The sequence below is a fragment of the Parasteatoda tepidariorum genome, chromosome 5, assembly GCF_982258835.1.
Source record: "Parasteatoda tepidariorum strain Cologne lab strain chromosome 5, Ptep-v5.0, whole genome shotgun sequence".
Classification (NCBI taxonomy): domain Eukaryota; kingdom Metazoa; phylum Arthropoda; class Arachnida; order Araneae; family Theridiidae; genus Parasteatoda; species Parasteatoda tepidariorum.
The window spans coordinates 42,520,862-42,536,642 of NC_141759.1; the positions used below are offsets into that span (position 1 = coordinate 42,520,862).

Consider the following 15,781-nt stretch of genomic DNA (forward strand, 5'->3'; position numbering starts at 1 on the left):
TTCTGGAAATGGAAACGAAACTCCTCACTTTAACGCCACACAACAACTACCCTTCTAAGCAAATCGACTTTTTTTTGCGCTCTACACATCGACAACAGCGCCAGCTCACCGCTCCCGTATCTAATTTGCGCATGCCCACCCTTCTGTGAGTTTCAAGGTTAAGTTGCCACTATTTAATTTACAACCCTCGTATATACTCTATATTTTCAAAAAAAAATAATAATTCTTGGCACTTACAGAAATTTCATTTTCCTTGAAATAAATATTAGTAGGGAGTGTCTTTTGTACCAGTTTGTGCTCCTTTCCGGCTTGATATATATTCAGCCCTTTCTTACCTGAAACTTATACTTTTTGCTTCGAAAAAATTTTGTTCCCACGAACACTTTGGCTATCAGGATTATCACAGACAACACTAAATATTCTAAAAGTGGTGACAGATGACTTCAAAATTTTACTTAACACGTTCAATGCCACGCTAATTTCACATGGCTGCCAGTCTGGCCAAACTGTAAGTAACTACAACCTTAATTTGCAAATATTAGACAGATTTTGAAAAGGTTTAACATGACATATCTACTGGATGCTGGATATGTAGCGCCACCAACCGATTCATCTTAAATTGTTTTGTTCTGTGCTCAAAGGTCATAAAGAAGTAAGCTTATACTGGTAAGACATATCTCTCATACTCACTCATATGTGATGGTTATCTTAGCATCAGCCCCGCTAGGGGCTCTAACTAATTCATCTGAGTGGAAATAAATAATAAATCGCCGAAGCGCAACTGAAAGGTGAAAGTTGGGGTTCAGTGTCTTTTACTGAGAGAAAATTAAAATGAAGTAGTGAGATTGAACAAACAAGTTTAAGAGAGAGAAGAGGTTTTGTGGCAGACTGCCTCGCCTCCCTTCGAGGTATTACCCCCGAGCTTCTCAGGTGCACAGCATACCCTCCAACTTATGAGGATTTTGAAAATAATTCTTTCTAGTGGTAGCGAACCAAAGTAGAAATTTTTAAAGCAAATGGATCTCTCATAAAACTTTTATCAGAACTTAAGAATCTAGCCCTATGGCCTGCACTTTTATAAGTAATAGTGGACAAGTTACGCTAAAATTAATTTTTTTAAATATTAAGACATTAATTTTGCTACCGTCTGAAAAGAAGATTTCTGAAACTACGGAAATTCCGTAGCAGTTGGAGGGTATGGCACAGTAGCCACATAGCCTTAGAGTAAGACACATCTATTAAAAGAGGGGAATTATATAAGCCACGAATTGTTTAGAAATAGTGGTGGATAAAAATCTACTAAATTGAATTTAAATATTAAAACAAGAATCACAATTAATGAACTACCACTTGAAAATACTTATTTTTTGTCTGGAGCAAGTTGGAATCTCTGTGTATATAAATAAAACTATTTTTGTGTGTTCTATATTGCATTAATTTCTTCAAACCATTTTAGTTACGATAATAATATAAAAATATTAACAATTTACTCGAATGATGTGTTTCTAATAATCTTGGCTTCGTCGGTCGCCGGTGACCTCCGTGGTGGTACGAACAAACTCAGTGCCGGTCACCGGTGACCCCCATGGCATTCTACGTGTTAAACAGATTAAAAATATCTTTTTCTGACGTTATTTGTTTCAGTTCGCTATTGAAAGCAAACACAAAGAATATTCTTCTTTTAAATGTGAGTAATTTGAAATGTACGTCCCAGTGTTAGTTACTATTAATTAATTGAGGAGATAAAAATAAGTGAAAATGAAATGAGTTTCAATAACTTTCAGTTGCCTATGTCACCCCTGACGTAAGCGCGAAACATAGCCATCAATGGTAGCAGACCTAGGACTTTTCGAAAAAAAGTTTATGCTATAAATAAGCAGATAATCGTAATGCTGAACGGTGCTTTTTACAAAGGATTCTTACCTGAAAACTAAATACGTGAAACCAACATGTAGTCTCTTTTAACACTCGAAAAACAGGACACAATGCCTTCTTAAACGGATGCACTCACTTAGAATTTACCGAAAAACTGTTGCGAAGTCGTCGTCTCGCAACAAAGGCAAGAATTCCAAACTGAATGAACAAGTGTTTTTTCACAAAGGATTCTTACCGGAAAACTTACTAAATACGTGAAACCAACATGTAGTCTCTTTTAACACTCGAAAAACAGGACACAATGCCTTCTTAAACGGATGTAATCACTTAAAATTTACTTTACCGAAAAACTGTTGCGAAGTCGTCGTCTCGCAACAAAGGCAAAAATTCCAAGCTGAATGAACAAGTGTTTTTTCACAAAGGATTCTTACCAGAAAACTTACTAAATACGTGATAACAACAAGTAGTCTCTTTTAACACTCGAAAAACAGGACACAATGCCTTCTTAAACGGATGTAATCACTTAAAATTTACTTTACCGAAAAACTGTTGCGAAGTCGTCGTCTCGCAACAAAGACAAGAATTCCAAGCTGAATGAACAAGCCCTTTTTTACAAAGGATTCTTACCGGAAAACTTACTAAATACGTGAAAACAACAAGTAGTCTCTTTTAACACTCGAAAAACAGGACACAATGCCTTCTTAAACGGATGTAATCACTTAAAATTTACTTTACCGAAAAACTGTTGCGAAGTCGTCGTCTCGCAACAAAGGCAAAAATTCCAAGCTGAATGAACAAGTGTTTTTTCACAAAGGATTCTTACCAGAAAACTTACTAAATACGTGAAAACATCAAGTAGTCTGTTTTAACACTCGAAAAACAGGACACAATGCCTTCTTAAACGGATGTAATCACTTAAAATTTACCGAAAAACTGTTGCAAAGTCGTCGTCTCGCAACAAAGGCAAGAATTCCAAGCTGAATGAACAAGTGTTTTTTCACAAAGGATTCTTACCAGAAATCTTACTAAATACGTGAAAACAACAAGTAGTCTCTTTTAACACTCGAAAAACAGGACACAATGCCTTCTTAAACGGATGTAATCACTTAAAATTTACTTTACCGAAAAACTGTTGCGAAGTCGTCGTCTCGCAACAAAGACAAGAATTCCAAGCTGAATGAACAAGCCCTTTTTTACAAAGGATTCTTACCGGAAAACTTACTAAATACGTGAAAACAACAAGTAGTCTCTTTTAACACTCGAAGAACAGGACACAATGCCTTCTTAAACGGATGTAATCACTTAAAATTTACTTTACCGAAAAACTGTTGCGAAGTCGTCGTCTCGCAACAAAGGCAAAAATTCCAAGCTGAATGAACAAGTGTTTTTTCACAAAGGATTCTTACCAGAAAACTTACTAAATACGTGAAAACATCAAGTAGTCTCTTTTAACACTCGAAAAGCAGGACACAATGCCTTCTTAAACGGATGTAATCACTTAAAATTTACCGAAAAACTGTTGCAAAGTCGTCGTCTCGCAACAAAGGCAAGAATTCCAAGCTGAATGAACAAGTGTTTTTTCACAAAGGATTCTTACCAGAAAACTTACTAAATACGTGAAAACAACAAGTAGTCTCTTTTAACACTCGAAAAACAGGACACAATGCCTTCTTAAACGGATGTAATCACTTAAAATTTACTTTACCGAAAAACTGTTGCGAAGTCGTCGTCTCGCAACAAAGACAAGAATTCCAAGCTGAATGAACAAGCGCTTTTTTACAAAGGATTCTTACCGGAAAACTTACTAAATACGTGAAAACAACAAGTAGTCTCTTTTAACACTCGAAAAACAGGACACAATGCCTTCTTAAACGGATGTAATCACTTAAAATTTACCGAAAAACTGTTGCAAAGTCGTCGTCTCGCAACAAAGGCAAGAATTCCAAGCTGAATGAACAAGTGTTTTTTCACAAAGGATTCTTACCAGAAAACTTACTAAATACGTGAAAACATCAAGTAGTCTCTTTTAACACTCGAAAAACAGGACACAATGCCTTCTTAAACGGATGTAATCACTTAAAATTTACCGAAAAACTGTTGCAAAGTCGTCGTCTCGCAGCAAAGGCAAGAATTCCAAGCTGAATGAACAAGAATTTATGCAATGTAAGCTATTAAATAACGCACCCGATATGTCGCTAAAGTCTGTCGCGGGTATTACTCGACGACCCACTCTAATCGATTTTCATTTTCGTAGCGAGGTCATGACTCCCTATCTTGTTTAACAATTTGTTTAAGAATTTTTCGTTATTAATTACACGTCTGCGTTTTGATTAAACTCTGCTCCGTAGATCCAAAAGATAAATATTCGCATCTAATAATACGTTCGTTAATTCTTTATATCTTTGGAAGAAGATTTCATGCCGCCTGGTTTACTTAGTCGAAGATAATTAAGTTATTTTTTTTGTAACTATTTGTAAGTTTGTACCGATCGGCTTGAGGGTATGTAAATAATCTGTGCTTTGCATTTAATTATTGCGCAACAGTTAGAGAATGATTAAAGTTGGAGAGATTGTCCGAAGTGGAATGAAATTGAAACCGTGTCAATCTTTAAAATTTGTAAGGGTTTTCGTTTGCAGGTATTAGAAGTTTTTTTTTAAATACTCTGCTTTTAAACTTTTAGAAAAAAGTAAGTTTTGAATTTATAGCAAAATACGTAGAGTACTCTATACTCACCACTCCTAGTATTTATTTTTAAAATACTTGACAACAAAGTATAGACAATAGAGATTACAAATAAATACTGAAATGTGTGATTAAAACTAAATTAAAAACATTAATTTTAATGTATTTTATCCCGTCTTGCAATTATTTTCTGTTTGAAATGGTAAGTCAGCAATTTTTGCTTCTTTAACCCTTTCGCGCACGTGTCAGCATAAAATCGTATCAATCAGGGTCAAAAGATAAAACTGGTAATCAAAGTATTTCTTTAGCAGTTTATTTGTGGGCGGAGTTATAATTGTTCGATTTATTTGATTCACCATTACTTTGTTCAAAATAAAACTATTTAGTTATACTTATAATTAACATTGATTATGTATATGATTTAACTAACAATAATTAAAGTAAAAGCAACGTAAGTCTGTCAAATTAGCAACGACTACATTTAACACGATCACGCCGGGGTGACCCACCGGTGGGTCACGCTAGATTGTCTCATTTTGGCAGCGCACCGGAGTAAAAACTGGTAACAATAAATTTCATTTTTTAGTTTTTTCCGGGAATAATAAAAATCCATAACTACCAATTGTTTTTAACGGATGCAATTTTTATATTGAATTGCTTTTTCGCCGTGATAAATTTCCTTGCAGTGAATTGTTATTGTTGTGAATAGATTAACTCCTCCCGAATATTATCTAATATTGAAATAGTTCTTCAACCAGTATTTTCTCTTTTACCGCACCAGTAGTTTCACTTTTCCCGGCGTGAACGTGTTAAGTTACAGTTTTTTTTATTTAATTACAACTTGATTCTGATTTTGTACGAATGTTTTTCTAAATCACCCGTCCCCAAGGGGTTAAGTTCAGGGTTTAAAGTAGCATAAGATTAAGACAGATATTTTTACAGCCGAAAGTGTAAGAACAAAATTGTTTGACAATTTGCTTAGTACAAAGAAAATTGATATATTTGTGAATGCTACCATTTATAAAAAAAATCTATAAGTTAAAAGCATCGTATTAATCAGCGCTCCATATTTGTTTCCAAAGAAAATTACTAAATAATAAAAGATTTATAAAATGACTCTCGTAGGAAAGAGCTACCACTTTTTATTTCGAAAGCACTATTGATCAGTTAGAACAAAAATCTGGTTTCATTTCGGATCTCACCCTAAATAGCGTTAACTTCTTTTCTCTGCAGTTATTTTGCGAACCTTTTTTATTCACTTCGGTCTACTGTTATTAAACGAATCACTTTGTAGTTATTCAAAAAGTACATTTATGAACAATGTTGTACGGGATTGATTAGTTATACGAGATTAGACTAATTTGATATTTCCTAGCATTGGTTATCATTTTAGTTAAGTATCTCGCAGTCGCGTGATTACAGATCAATACAGGGGTTGGCCAAATACATGAAAACATTTTTATGCTAACTGTATGGAAAATGTTTTGAAAGGTTTTACATGGCAAAACTGTTGGTACAATTTAGAAGTTTGAAGCTTCCAGAAATTATGTCATGTTTATCCATACAAAATTTGCATCGACCAAAATAAGCATAAGTTAAAAGCTTTTTTTTTCTTTAATCCACAATAATTAAAAAAAAAAAACTATTCTAATATAAATAGTTCAATCCTATTGAATGACTTCAAAATTGCTGTTATGCTAGACAGAAGGTATTAACTTTTTTCCCTCATGTTAGTCGATCCGAACATTGCCCAGTTAAAAATGACACCATTTTTAAAAGCTTCAAGCATGATCTTATAAATCGTTCCTGCAGTGTGAAAGCTTACAGAACATTTGCTGTTTAAAAAAAAGGTTGTTTACATGGAGTTAGTATAGAAGTGTTAGCTACTTTTGCTTCCTACCATTGTTTATGGATAGATATATAATGCAATTTAATTTACATACAAAATGCAATAATATTAAAATTTGAGATGTAAGGGAGAGAAAATGTATACAATTCGTTCCAGGCAGGAGCAGCGCTGAGCTGCTAATGTTACAACTTGAATAATTATTTGAAGAAAATGTAAATCTAAACAAATTACCTGACATGAATCCAGTCACTTGCAGGAAAGCAATGATAGTCCAACTACTGCGCAATAATAATAATAAAACAAAAACGCGATAGAAAATGTTGACAATGTAAAGAACAAAGAAGGAAATGATCATCACTGACATACAAGACAACTTAATCAGAGACGGGCACTCTTCTCAGAATCTGCTTCTGCACTGACGACATTATGAGTTTCTGGAGTAGTTTCTGCTGTCAGTGGCAAAATTCCACAGGCAACCATACCCTCGACAAAGTAATAAACACGCAGCGAAAGCAAGTCAGATGAGGACATCCCGAAAATCGAAGTAGAAGTAAATTTATTCGATTGATTTTAAACTCGATCGTTCGGATGGGAGTCAAATGTCGCAGGTTCGAGTATTAAATTGTTTTATAAGCCAAAATGGAAAACAATAAAACTATGAATAAAATATGTAAAGTTATGAATGAGAAAAAGATTGAAAAAATATATAAAAAAAACGAACTTTTTGATTGGAAATATAGACAGGCACTTAGTTATGTTTCTGAAGATCCAACCGAACCTTCAATGCTAGGTGGCCCTACCATAGCACAAAGGTAAGCATTACTTTGCCTCGGAAGACAATTTTCTTCTAAATCAAGTATCTGTGCAAAAATCCAATTGAGATAACATTATTTAAGAGAAGTTTACGTATAGATTGAAAATTATTCAAAAGAAGCATTTCATAACTTCACGTAAACTTAATATAATTAATTCGGATTAAGTTACGCAATAAACACGATATTGAATGTACAAACAAAATACTCATAGAAATATTAGAATTTCAGCTAATTAATTTGTTGATAGGAAATGGAAAGTTATTTCTTTTGTCAAAAACATGAATTTGAGAATGTTTTTAATAAATCAAGAAAGTCTGAAGATAAAATAAATTGATTAGTTTAATTAATAATTAATTAGTCTAAACTATTCCGTCTAAACTAATTAGTCATTGTAATTTTTAAAAAAACATTCTAATACGTGCATTTCAATCCTTTAGAATGATTTCATAATTGCTGGCATTAAAGCTAGAAAAAATTTAATTACTTACTTTCCTCATTTTGTTCCATGTAAAATTCGCATGGGTTAAAATGATACCATATCTAACAGCTCAATGCATGATTTTTCGTATTGTGCAGAGATGTCAACGTGCTCCTGACAGCAAATATATATTTTAAAGTGGCAGTTTATCAATTGTGATTCTTGGTTCAATAAATTCAATTTAGTAGATTTTTATCCACCACTATTTCTAAATAGTTCTTTGGCTTATATAATTCAACACTTTATAATACTTTTGTTATATGTTCAATTGCGATTTACATACGTACTTAACCCAGAATATACAATGTTTTCTTTATTTTATATACTGTCATTAGCGACTAGGCACCCCCCCTTTCCACCCCACCCATTATTCATTTCAATGCGATGAAAGAGCAGATATCCCCTAGGGCAGTGTGTTCCAAACTGTGGGGCGCGCCCCCCTAGGGGGGCGCGAGACTGCTGCAGGGGGGGCACGCAGCTGATTCCAAAATATCATTTTCGAATACAAACCAAAAAAGTCGAATAGGTGTCAAAAAAATAATATTGTCACGTTTTGGTTACGAGTAAAGGACGAGTTTCCTACTTAAACAAATAAAGCTTTAGAAATTTTATTGCCCTTTGTAACATCTTACTTATGTGAAACTGGGTTTTCTGCAGTAGCTGTCTTAAAGACAAAGTATCGATCTTGCTTAAAGATTGAAAAGGAACTGAGAACCGCGATATCTTCAATGATACCACGGTTTGATAAAATTTGTGCTGAAAAACAAGCTCACCCTTCACATTAAATTTTTATAATGTTGTATTAATGCTGAATTCTATTTTTTGTACTTTTGTAAGATTTGTTTTTATTACATTATATTATTATTTCTTAAAATAGATAATAATTTTTTATGTATTTTTATACATAATATTGTATATTATTTTGTAGCCCATTAAATAAATTACAATATCAGATGAGTGTTTATGAAATTGGATTGTTAGAAAAATTAAGGGGGGCACAACAAATTTTTTTTCCAAAGAGGGGGGCGCAGGTACAAAAAGTTTGGAAAGCACTGCCCTAGGGGATAGGCACTCTGAAAAATTTGATTAGTTAGTTAGTTAATACTTTTGTCATGCTATACTTTTTAAAAAGCAAACAAAAATAGTTAAATATTTGCAAAATTTACTTTGCAGTTATTTACCGTTTTTTTTAATAATTATCTTGGCGTGTCCGGAGCAGTTGGCATCTCTGGTATTGTGTCAACAGTTATATAATGCATACCTGCCAACTTTTAATCCCTTCCATTATCATTTTTCCCAGTGGTATTAAAATTGAATTAAAACTTCAATTTTAAGCAAACAAATACGTTGCATTTGAAAAAACTTAAGATGACAACCATGATAGTAACGCATATTAATATATGCGCTTAATTTTTGTAAGAATAGTGGTGATCAAAATCATTTAAAAATTAAGTTTATAAAAGAAAAAATAGTATATATTTACTACCACTTTAAATATGAAAATAAAATCTTCCGAAAAATCCGGAAGAGTTGGCAGGTATGGAAAGTAAAATCTTCCAAAACACTTGTTGCTAAAAGAAAGATTGTGTATATAGAGTCAGTGCAGAAGTGTTTTCATAATTTTGTGCAGAGGGTACCTCAATCTCTTTGGCAAGGGAAGACGTTCATTTACATAACAAGTTCTACTTGTTTTTGCGCGAGGAAGTAAATCTCGGTTCATTTATTTTGTTGCAGGTATGCCAACTGCTTCGCTCTCTAGAAAAGTTTTAATAAAGTGGTAGCGAATTAATTAGTAAAACTTTAATATAAGCATAGTTACGCCTACTTTGAAAAAACCGTAACCAAAAAATTTATGCTTTTAGGTAGCATGTGATATGATTCTTATAATTTTTGATATTTAGTGGTGGAAAAATTAATTAAAATTGAAACTAAAAATAACTTAAATTTCGCTACCGCAAGAAAATACTATTCGGCAAAGCGGAGCAAGATGATCTCTGTTGTTGTTGTTGAATGAGAACTGTGAAAACGTTTATTTTGAAGCTATAAAGCTTGGTTAGAAGTTTCTTTTGTTGAATTACAAAATGAAATATTTTGCTTTGTCTAATAAGTATTGCCATATTTTTTTAAAAATTTTGGTTGCACTGTGGTGGGCCATCACCTCCTACATCAAGAAGCCTCCACACGGTCCAATAAGTAGCCCACGCAGACTGTTTAAAAAGTGAACCAGTTGTACGCATGAACCCAAAACCTTTTAAAAAAGTAATTGAGCAAAATAATATTCAATTTTAAAATATTCTGTGGAAACTGGATCAGTTGGCATCTCTACAAATTGTATTAGGTCTTAAAAAGGGTTCTGTATTATAGATTACATACGTTGGAATTAAAGTGAAAGCAACAAATACTATGTTAAATTAGCCATGCCCACATTTATGCTGTACGAATGCATTTATAACTCACTCGTCCCTAAGAGGTTAATTAAAATAAATACGTTTTTCGTTTCTATGTTCTTTAAATTTTACAGTTTTTTTCAGCTACCGTATAAGTTTGCAGGTATGCATGTGAGTGGAAAAATGTTCAGAATTTTTTGAGATTTGGCGCTATAAGCAGAAAATGAAATTAATGTTAAGGGTTCAAATTTTCGACTGATATCTTTTCTTAACTACTTGGACAATATTTTCCAAATTGCAGCTACCCTCAATTTTGATAACTGATATTAGACGATTGCAAAGTTAAACAATGGTAGAAATCACATAAATCTCGGTGCGTTGCCGTGAAGCGGCATTAACCGATTCGTCAGTAGTAATAAATCGATGATGAGGAGTAGTGAGGAGGAATGGAGATGGGAGGAAAAGGGGGGTGCTCAGCACCAAAAAATCGAGAGGGGGTTCGTGTGACATGGACAATCAAGAAATGCAGAGTTGCATGAGGTATAATTAAATGACTATATAATCATAAACAATATAAAATAGAATAATCATGGACATTATGATGATCGATAATATTAAGGAAGGTCTGGGTTAAATATAAAATAAATATATATTTACGACGCACGATTATCAATCCAAATTGAATAAAAAAATAAGATAAAAATAAAATAGGAAAATAATCAATGAGAGAAAATTATGTCATGAGCTCTGTGTACGGTGGTGACCCAGGCGTCCTGGTTGAATAACCACTCGTCTTCTGGGTTGCTCACCAAACTAGTCTTAATCATACTACATATTCCTAGGAGACGACCCCTTGGGGTTGCTCGCCCTCCTCGGTCCATGCATATGCTATGCAATACTGTGTGTGTGAAGCGTAATTTTGATTGAAAACCAAAGTTCATTGACCTTGTGTCAAAAAGAATTTAACTGATTCGTTTAGTTGCAAAACTGGCCCATTCCAACATTTTAAATTTTGAGGAAAGTAGATTTATAGATTTTCTGCATTCAATTCAAATCGAAGAGCAATTCAAATCTTTCTCAATTCTGTCCAGTTTTCAATGTTCTAATAAAAATGTCTTTTTTTCTTTTTTATCCTAGACCTGGATGGACTACCAATTAGTTTGGGATCCTGCTGACTACGGAGGAATTCAAGTACTCCGTTTACCTCCTGATAAAGTCTGGAAGCCGGACATTGTCCTCTTCAACAAGTAAGAGATTATTGTTCTTTATTTATTCAAAAAGTATTGTGAAACTCTTACTGTCTGAGCAGCGCAGGAGAGTTATGCAACGCTGCTCACACGTCTTTTCTAATAACATGAACTACGAATCTTAAAAAAATTTATGAAGTGGTAAAAATTATCACTGCATATTATTTTTCAAACAAAGTATATCTGAACAAAACAACCGTACTATTTGTCCATTAATCGCTGAATTAGCCTCCTAACCACTTCCAGCGTAGTGTAGCTAGTTTGGCAAGACTAATTCAACAAATGTTACAAACCGCCAGAGGTGTAAAATTCCTTGCTTTCAAAAGTTTAGCTACCACTTAACTTTAACAACAAAAAATTTAAATATGTTAAATTAATTTATTTTTGGCAAAATTAATCAAATTCTGAAGGCACTAATTTAACTACAACCATCAGCGATGCCATGGGCGACAAAATTGTAATAAGTGGTAGAAACTAAATTTCTTTTTGAATTTTTCTACTTTATTTAATCTGTAATAATTATTCAATTGCAACTACCATTACGACTTACATTAAAAATTATTTATATTTAACACGTTTACGCCGGGAAAAGTGAAAATACTGGTACGGGAAAAGAGAAAATACTGGTAGAAGAACTATTTCAAAATTAGATAATATTCGGGAGGTGTTAATCTATTCTCAACAATAATAATTCACTGTAAGGAAATTTATCACGGCGAAGAAGCAATTCACATACCTGCCAACTTTTAATCCCTTCCATTATTATTTTTCCCAGTGGTATTAAAATGGAATTTAAACTTCAATTTTAAGCAAACAAATACGTTGTAATTGAGAAAACTTAAGTTGACAACCATGACAGTAACGCATATTAATATATGTGCTTAAGTTTTGAAAGAATAGTGGTGATCAATATCATTTAAAAATTAAGATTATAAAAAAAAATAGTATATAATAACTACCACTTTAAATATGAAAATAAAATCTACCGGAAAATCCGGAGAAGTTGGTAGGTATGAATTTAATATAAAAATTGCATCCGTTAAAAACAATTGGTAGATATGAATTTTTATTATTCTCGGAAAAAAACTAAAAAATGAAATTTATTTGTCACCAGTTTTTACTCCGGTGCGCCGTCAAGATGAGAAAATCTAGCGTGACCCACCGGTGGGTCACCCCGGCGTGAACGTGTTAATTATTGTGATTCTTGGTTTAATAAATTCAATTTACTAGGTTTTTATCCACCACTATTTCTAAACAATTCGTTGGCTTATATAATTCACCTCTTTTTTATATGTCTTGTTGTAAAGAACATGCGTAAAGAAAATTTGCACGTATATATTCTTTTAAAAACTAGCAAAATCTGTCTAATATGTGCAAATTTAGTTTGTAGTTATTTACCGTTGGGGCCTGACGGGAAAGATATGTAAATTTAGCGTGGTGCTCAACGTGTTAATTGCTTCAAAAAGTAATTAGTTATAATGCTTTTAGTAGATATTTACTTACTAGTCACCGCTTATAATATTTCTAGTTGCCCGTGGCATCCCTTCTCACTTATCACTCATATAGAATGTGCTGTAAACCTGTAATTTTGCAACTATTTTTTTTAAATTTAATGAGCATGGTAACTGAAACTATTTAAAAAAGGTGATAATGTACCATTATTTTCAATAAGGTTTGAATGCTACATTTAAAGTTTTCATTTATCTGGACAACATAATATTTTTGAGTTACCAGATGACATGATTTAGTCTAACGACCCCTTTATAGCTCAATCTTTGCTTCACAATTTAACCTTATGACTATTACATAGCCAATGCTTAAACCTACCGTCTCTTCATTCTGTGAAGTTTATCTCCGCTGAAAGTTATTGATCGCCAATGAGAGTCGCCATAGGCTAGAAGCTTAATCTTTGTCTTCTGAGAGAGGATTATGATTAATTAATTCTGGCGTAACAATCGATTTTGACAGTTTCCTTTCGAGAGACATTTATAAATGCCTGAAAACATACAGGAGGTGTTGAGAGCTATAAATAATCACAAAGCTTAAATAAATACAAATAATTTCTTTGGAAGAATTATATGTAATTAATGATGTGGTTGTATTTAAACTGGTAATTTCATTAAGTTTCATTAGTATGCGTAATTTTCGGATGAAAAGCTATAAATAGATTTTTAAATCCATCATAATTTAGTGCTTGATGGTTAATTAAAATATTCTGATAAAAAGGCTGCTAATTGCATTTTTTTTAAGAGATGAGAAAAATTTCATTTATAAAGCATTTTTGGGGAAGAAGAAATAGATTTAAATTTTACGAAATTTGTTTTGGAAAAGAAAAAAAAATGCTTAAATTTTACTAAATATAAAAAGAAAAAAAAAATGGAAAAAAGAAGGAGATTTAGCTTTCACGATTTATTAAAAAGTGAAAGTAGCTTCTTTTTTGCAAAGAAAACTTATAGTTTACGATTTTTTTCTTGAAATATAGTAAATTAATCTTTCAAGGTTATCTTTTTTTTTTAGCAAAAAGAAGTTTTAATTTTACTATTTTTTTTCTTTTTTTTGTGGAGATAGTAGAAATTTACAATATTTTTTTTGTAAATGAGACAGAAATTAAACTGGAGTGATTTATGAATAAAAGGAATTTTGAAACAGTCTTGCAGTTCATAAAAATGTGCTTGTTGTTGATTTTTCTGACGTTTAAATTAACATAATTTAATTGAATACTTACCATGAATTGTGACAACTATAAATAGAAAAAAGCTCCTTAAGGTTTTAGAACTATAAAATCACATCAAAAAGTTATGAGGCAATAAACCTCTGTTGAACAATTCATGTCACCATAGAAATATATCCAAGCAGGGCATATCTGGAGAACTGGCATGCCGTGAGACAAGGTCACCCTAATGAGATTTTTAGTATTGTCGACTCCCGGTACCTTTTTTCTCCGCGGTTTTATAAGGCAACTGTTTCATTACCTTATCTAGGAAACCTCACTGAGAAGCAACTCTGTACCCACCTTATCCCCTTGGGGACGGGTGATTCAGAAAAGCATTCGCACAAAATCAGGATCAGGACGTAATTAAATAAAAAACGGTAACTTAAATGTAGTTGTTTCTAATTTGACGGACCTACTTTGCTTTTAGTTTAATTATTGTTAGTTTAATCATATATATAATCAATGTTAATTCAAAGTATAACTAAATAGTTTTATTCTGAACAAAGTAATGGTGAATTAAATAAATCAAACAATTATAACTCCGCCCACAAATAAACTGCTAAAGAATCACTTTGATTACCAGTTTTATCTTTTTACCCTAGTTGATACGGTTTTATGCTGGCACGTATTTGTGACAGTCGGTGAGAAAGGGTTAAGGCCTGTTTACATGGTCCAAGTTCTTGAATACGAGAACTTGGAGGAATTTCTCACTCCAAGAAATTGGATGATTTATCGACACTATCCAAGTTCTTGAATGCCACTGATTGGTCGGTTGAAAAACCTGCGCATGAGCACTTTTCATACTAATATAGCAACATTATAAAATCAAACTTATATGAATTCAACATTACTAAATAAATTCAAATAAAATAATAATAACGTAAATAGACCCTAACATTTTAATTTATTTGGATTAAAATATACGAAAACGGACAACAAAAGGACATAATCATATGTCTGCTAACTGTCGTCACAAAATTTTAAAAGCTGATTGGTTAAGGGAGGAAAAACTTAGACGGAAAGTAGAACACGCTTTACTATCATCCAAGTGGGGACCAAGAACTTGGATGATCGCTTACACGATCCAAGATCTAAGCAAAACAAGTTTCCGTCAATTTCAATCAATCTTGGTCCAAGAACTTGCATCGTATAAACAGGCCTTAAATACAGACCCGCAAATATTGTAAGCAAATCTTCGAGTTTTTAAAAGTTGCTTGTTACCTGAGTTAGGTAAAACTTATATTCTCGTTTAAGACGAAAAAAATTCAAAGAACGAGAAAATATTACTTCGATTTTCAGTGAAGGAAAAAGTAGACAAATTTGCCGAAATGTATAACGACATTAGTTAAGTGTATAACGACAATAGTGAGTTGCTATCAGTCTATTTCCGAAAAAAATCCGGCCAAAAAGAGAAAATGGATTGATAACTACAATTTCCTGTAAATAATCGTGTAGATTTAGGTTGATGCTAAAAATTTGATTTGATAACTATTTAACTGAATAAACAAATCCAATCATCTTTAATGGAAATCGTTTCGATAGGTTGTTTCTTTAACGAAAACGCGTTTGGTTTGAAGTACGGAATATAATGAATTACTTTTATCTATATGACATAGTATCTTGAAAAAAAAATTTTTTTGGCTCCATTTTTCAATATTTTTCTCATTTTTATTTACAAAGTTGTATTCTTTTTCGTTTCCAAAAAGAGCTACATTGTATCATTTCTCGCGAGTAG

The 15,781-nt window shown here is 32.6% G+C and overlaps 1 protein-coding gene across 1 annotated transcript in view; it reads left to right on the forward strand.

The window, feature by feature from the left end:
• LOC107451539 (acetylcholine receptor subunit beta-like 1) overlaps nucleotides 1-15,781 on the forward strand; it is a 130,471-nt gene that overhangs the window by 99,602 nt on the left and 15,088 nt on the right. The window contains exon 4 of the mRNA XM_021148572.4: nucleotides 11,224-11,333. Coding sequence (XP_021004231.1) covers nucleotides 11,224-11,333 — 110 coding nt within the window. The remainder of the gene's footprint in view (nucleotides 1-11,223; nucleotides 11,334-15,781) is intronic.